The sequence below is a fragment of the Coffea arabica genome, chromosome 11e, assembly GCF_036785885.1.
Source record: "Coffea arabica cultivar ET-39 chromosome 11e, Coffea Arabica ET-39 HiFi, whole genome shotgun sequence".
In the NCBI taxonomy this organism is placed as follows: Eukaryota; Viridiplantae; Streptophyta; class Magnoliopsida; order Gentianales; family Rubiaceae; genus Coffea; species Coffea arabica.
In genome coordinates, this window is record NC_092331.1 from 53,727,615 (window position 1) to 53,734,057 (window position 6,443).

Here is a 6,443-nt window from a genome sequence, read left to right on the forward strand (position 1 = left end):
GCAAAAATTAAAACTACCAAGGACCAAATTGATGAAATTATTCAATTGATTGGGTCCTAATGGAACAAGGGGAGACTTAGGGGCCAAAGTGTAATTGTTTTAGAACATTTCCATGCAAAGTTCCATGCAAGATGCTTGCGAAGATGGTTTCTGCAACATTTGCTGCACTTTTATTTTCGGCATTTCAAACCCAAAAACCACAATTTCGCTCCAAATTCTTTCAGCCAGTCAACAAAACTTTGACTAACAACAAGATTCATGACTTCAATATCCAACACGAGCCAAAACACAGAAAGGAAGTCACGCAAATGCTGGAGAAGTTTGTGCAGAAGTGGTTTAGCAATCATGATTCGTTTCCTTTCAGCAAGCATTTGATCATAGTTTAAGCATTCTTTTTAGACCCCAAACACACAAACCCCACACCAAATCATTTCATTCCCTGTCCTCCCCACCAGATTAAGCATGCAACTTAAATGTAAGGACTCGATGAGCAGCTACGGAAAAGAAAACAGAACAGAAAATGCAATCTCTTTTGCAGCTATGAGTTCGTGTAGATTAAATGCAGAAACATTGCATTAGACTCACCATTCATCCACCAAATGCATACACATTTCCCAAACATCAATCTCAGTAGTGAGGAAACAAAAGAAATACAGCAAAGAAAGCATCAACGTTCACTTAAGATGTTGAACCAAAACATTCGTGGATACATCTCAACTCTCGGGCCATGAAGCAAAGACAGCATTAGACATTTACACAGGGCGTTCCGAGACAACATCTGACAACCGTGGAGGCTTATATGTAAATATCAACCAAATAGGAAACAAATCATAAGCTTCAAACAAACCTATGTCTGAACGAGCCAAAGAAGGAAATAGAATTCATTTATTCACGCTGCTGTAACAAACTGAAATCCTTAAACTTGTTGCAGCAGATTTTTATGGGCAACTCCAAGCGCGAAAGTATTCTAAGATCATGTAAACGGGCTCCTCAAACATTCTTCCCAGTTTTCAACATAAAATTCTTAAGCTGAAACACAAAAATTCAGAAAGAGGAAGTGTGCAAAACTGGAAATAAAAAAAATCCTGCAACCTTCGGATGGCTTTGAGATGTTTATTGAACCTCATGCGGCAATAGCTAATTACACTCTTAAACAACAAAAAGTCCTCAAATTCTTGTTAAACTCCCTAAACCCATCATCAAATACAATACCAAGCCCTTAAAAGAAAAAAAAAACTGAACTGGGGAAAAACTTGCAAACCCAGATTTGTTCATTAGTTTCAAGTTTCTGGTTTCATGTCAGAATCACACAAACACCGAGCTTCTAGGCCAAAACAACAAACAGACTTCAAATCTTATACTTAGCCCTCCTTAGAATTCTTCAGACTCAAAATATACACACAAATCAGAACCAAAAATGCAACCTTTAGTACATCAGATTACATATGCGGGAAAACATTATCTATTCATGGCTCCTAAACTGAATCCATGGTTTCATGTGTGCATTAAATGAACAAAAAGGCTAACACCAAACCCGTCAACAGCAGAAACAACGACACCGAGCATAACCACAGTCATAGTCATCAGGCATGGATAACGACCAAAACTTAGAAAAGGAAAAGAATCATGCATAAGAGACTCGAGTCCTGTGAAGATTGTGTTAAACTAACTTTGAGAAGAATCCATTATACCTGAGAGAACTTAGGTTGCTAAACGGACAGGAGAGATCCAAAGGAGTCGAACGGTTCTGGAAATCGAAATCCTCGAACCAAGTTGCAGGAAAATCCCGGTGCTGATGCCGGCGATACCAACCAAAGATTCCTCCTTTTCTTTTCTTGTTTCTGGCCGAAGCCCCTCCTTCCTTTCCTTTCTTTTCTCCTCTCAAACTCACGGCCTCCCTCTTTCTTCAGACTCCTGTCATGAAACAGAAGAATTAAGCTGAAAACGTGGAATTAGCAAAGGAAGCAAACAGAAGGCGTGAGTTCATAATCACGCCTTCTCTGGGAGAATGCTCAAGAAACGTGAGCTCAAGTAGGCAAGTGGATCTGCAATGGATCTGCAACCAATTCTGTTAGCGGGATCACGAGGACAAGCTGGACCAAGTGGCTGAAGAATTAGTTATTAGTTGGCTATAAAATGGCCAGGAACAGAGAGGAGAAAAGTAGGAATTTGTTAGCTCAATTTTGGGAATTGTTCCCTTAAGCATTCTTCTTCCTGTTCTTCCTTCATTCTTGTCATTTTCTTTCCTTTTACCGCCAATTCTGTATCATCTCAATTCAATCAATATTAATACTATTTCGATCGATTGCTTATCTGTTCTTGATTGTTTTCTTCTACTGATAAGCATAAGTTTTGTGCAAGTAGCTAATCCATTCCATTATTAGCAATTCTATTGCCTAGTTACTGTTCGATACCATCACAGTGGTATCAGAGCAGAGCTACGAGCCAACGGGATGTCTAAAACTCAGGAGGAAGCTCTAAGGAGAGAGCTCACTGAGTTGGGAAGTGTGGTAAGAACATTTGCTAATAAGCATGATGGGGTAGAACAGACTGTGAGGGCAATAGAGCATAGGCAGGAGAGCACGGATAGAGCTATCAAAAACTTAGACCAAAAATATGAAGGTATGATGAACATGATGGCCCAAATTATGTCCAAATTGAACGATAAGGGGAAGGAGGTAGGGGACAGCCACTCAGGAAATGGCCAGATCATAGAGGGAGTTAAGGAGAAATGTGCAGGGAAGGGAGGATCCAGACTGCCTAGGATGGAATTCCCTGTGTTTGATGGGACCAATCCTAGGGAATGGGTGAGGAGAGCTAATAAATATTTCCAGATATATGAAGTAGAGGAAGAAATGAAAGCTGATATCGCTCAACTCTACCTCAAGGATAGAGCAGACATCTGGTTTCATGGGATGTACTCTGAAAGAGGAGCAGTTCCATGGAGAGAGCTGTCCTTAGCAATCTGTGAGAGATTTGGAGAGGGAGATCCACAGGAGGCCATCGAGGAGTTCAACAAACTGGTGCAAACAGGCAGCATAGCAGACTACCTGGAAAAATTTGAGATGCTGAAATCACTGGTAATGATCTCACTCCCTGGACAACCTGATTCTTATTATAAATCCTGTTTCCTTAGTGGCCTTAAGGAGGAAGTTGTCAACATGGTCAGAATGACCAAACCACTAACATTGGCGGATGCCATTGAGACTGCTAAGCTACAGGAGAAGAACCTAGAAGCCATCAGGAAAGCACAGAGTAGGGGCATACAGAAAACTCCCTTGCCACCATTGTCACACACCACTAATTTCTCCAACAAAATGAAATGGCCTAACAACCAGAGACCAGACCCCCATACCAACAAAAGTACCAAACCAGGAGGACCATCAACCAATTACTACAAGGGAATTACCCCCTCTGAGTTTAGCTATAGAAGGGAGAAGGGGTTGTGTTTTAAGTGTGCTGAACCTTATACCTTAGGACACACCTGCAAACAGGCTCATATTCACTACATAATGGAGGATGAGTCTACTGAACCTATCATTCCAATAGAGGGGCAAGGGGAGGGTGCTGAGGAGTGTGCTGACTGTCCAGAAGGTGGTAACCTCAAAGAAAACATTGAGGTCTCCATTCATGCTTTAGCAGGGGGGAATGAACACAAAACCATCAAAATGAGGGGAAAACTTGCAGGAAGGGAGCTACTGGTACTTATTGACAGTGGCAGTACCCACTGCTTCATGGATGAAAGTTTGGCACAGGATCTGAAGATGCAGACTGCAGGTACAACCTTGATTGTTAAAGTGGCTAATGGAGAGAGGCTGGAATCCAGGCAACTCCTACAGGAGGTAGGTTGGGAGATGCAGGGACACAACTTCCTTCACAACTTCAACACACTCAAACTAGGCAGTTGTGACCTGATTCTTGGAGTGGACTGGTTGGCCAAACACAGCCCCATCGAATTTGACTTCCAGCAGCTAACTATAAAGTTTTTGAAAGAAAAAGAGCCAGTAATACTAAAAGGGGAGGCAGAGAAGCTGAAGTTGAAGGCCATTAAGGGAAGCAGGCTTGCCAAATGGAAAAGGAAACAGAACTATGGAATCACTGCTCAAATCTACATGGTAGAAGAAGAAGGAGGAGACCAGGGGCAGATTCCAACAGAAATGAGAGAGCTACTGGTGCAGTTTGAGTCCATTTTTGATGAGCCACAGGGCATGCCACCAGTCAGAAGCCATGATCATGCCATCCCACTAAAGGAAGGAGCAACACCTTTCAAGAACAGGCCATACAGATGTCCTTATGTGCAGAAGGCTGAGATAGAGAAGCTGGTCAAAGAAATGTTACAGATGGGAATTATTCAAACCAGCAACAGCTCTTTTGCATCCCCAGTCCTACTGGTGAAAAAGAAGGATGGTAGCTGGAGATTTTGTGTTGATTACAGGCAGCTCAATGAGCTGACAATTAAAGATAAATTTCCTATGCCTTTGATAGATGAACTGCTTGATGAATTGCAGGGCTCTAAATTTTTCACCAAGGTAGACTTGAGATCTGGATACCATCAGATCAGGGTGCAGTGGAGGATCGACACAAAACTGCATTCAGAACTCACCAGGGGCTGTACGAGTTCAAGGTCATGCCCTTTGGACTGACCAATGCCCCAGCCACCTTCCAGAGCCTCATGAATCACATCTTCAGGGATCAGCTCAGGAAGTATGTCCTGGTATTCTTCGATGACATCCTAATCTACAGCCCAAGCTGGAATAGTCACATGGAGCATGTTGCCACAGCATTGAACATCCTGAAAGAACATCAGCTTTATGCTAAAAGGAGCAAATGTTCCTTTGCTTAGACAGAAGTAGAGTATTTGGGCCACATTATCTCTGACCAAGGGGTAATGGCTGACCCCAAGAAGGTAGAAGGGATGCTGGGGTGGCCAAGGCCAACTACAGTTAAGCAACTAAAAGGATTTCTGGGGTTGACAGGTTATTATAGAAAATTTGTGAGGGGCTATGGCTCCATAGCTAAGCCACTCACTATGCTGCTACAAAAAGATGGATTTATGTGGAATGAAGAAGCAGAGGAGGCTTTCCAAAGGCTGAAGTTGGCAATGAGCAACACCCCTGTGCTGGCATTGCCTGACTTCACCAAACCATTCATAATTGAAACTGATGCATGCTATGGAGGTGTGGGAGCTGTGCTGATGCAGGACAGGAGACCTTTGGCGTATCTAAGCCAGAGCTTGGGTCCAAGAAACTTAGGACTCTCCATCTATGAAAAAGAATTACTAGCCTTGGTAATGGCAGTGACTAAATGGAGGCATTATTTGGAGGGACATCATTTCATAATAAAAACTGATCATCAGAGCCTCAAGTACCTGCTGGAGCAAAGGATAACTACAACACTCCAACAAAAATGGCTGACCAAGCTCCTGGGACTGAGTTATGAGATTCATTACAAAAAGGGAAGAGAAAATGTGGTGGCAGATGCACTGTCTAGGAGGGCCAACTCTGAGGCAGGGGATTGCAATGCTCTGGTTTGTGTCATTCCAGAATGGATTAAGGAGGTAATTGGAAGCTATGAAGGGGATGGAGAAACACAGGACATCATCAGACAGCTGCTGCTGACTCCTAATAGCCAGTCAGACTTCACCTACCAAGATGGTATACTCAGGAACAAAGGGAAGATAGTAGTAGGTTCAGAAGGAGAAGTCAGGAAGAAGATCATTTGTGCCATACATGACTCACAGCTGGGAGGACACTCTGGAATACAGGCAAGCTACCAAAGGGCCAAACAATTGTTCCATTGGAAAGGGATGCACAAGGCTATCAAGGATGCTGTACTACAGTGTGATGTGTGCAGAAAGTGCAAGGATGAACACAACGCCTATCCAGGACTACTACAACCTCTTCCTATACCTCAGTACTCATGGAGTCATGTAACTATGGACTTCATTGAAGGACTGCCAGTATCTGAAAAGAAGGACACAATTATGGTGGTGGTGGACAGATTCACTAAGACAGCACATTTCATCAGTCTCTCTCACCCTTTTGATGCTCCCACAATGGCTAGACTCTTCATGGACCACATCTGCAAGATCCATGGTGTACCTCTGAGCATGCTCTCCGACAGGGATAAGGTATTTACTAGCCATTTCTAGACAGAACTTTTTACCATGTTAGGGACTGAGTTGCAGTTGAGTACTGCTTATCATCCTCAAACAGATGGCCAATCTGAGAGGGTAAACCAGGTGTTGGAAATGTATCTCAGATGTATGACACACTTGGAACCAAAGAGGTGGAATGCTTGGCTCTCCCTTGCTGAATGGTGGTACAACACCACCTATCACACAGCCATTAAAATGAGCCCATTCGAGGCCCTGTATGGATTGGCCCCTCCACAGCTAGCTCTGGGATCATACAACCAATCCAGAGTAGCCACAGTAGAGGAAC

General features: G+C 43.2%; 1 protein-coding gene across 1 annotated transcript; it reads left to right on the top strand.

Moving 5' to 3' along the window:
* Positions 1–2,453: 2,453 nt before the first annotated feature.
* LOC113718518 (uncharacterized) lies at positions 2,454–4,843 on the top strand. Its single transcript, XM_027243419.1, has 2 exons — positions 2,454–4,624; positions 4,744–4,843. The coding sequence occupies exons 1-2, from the start codon at positions 2,454–2,456 to the stop codon at positions 4,841–4,843; spliced, it is 2,271 nt and encodes a 756-aa protein (XP_027099220.1).
* The last annotated feature ends 1,600 nt before the right edge of the window (positions 4,844–6,443 follow it).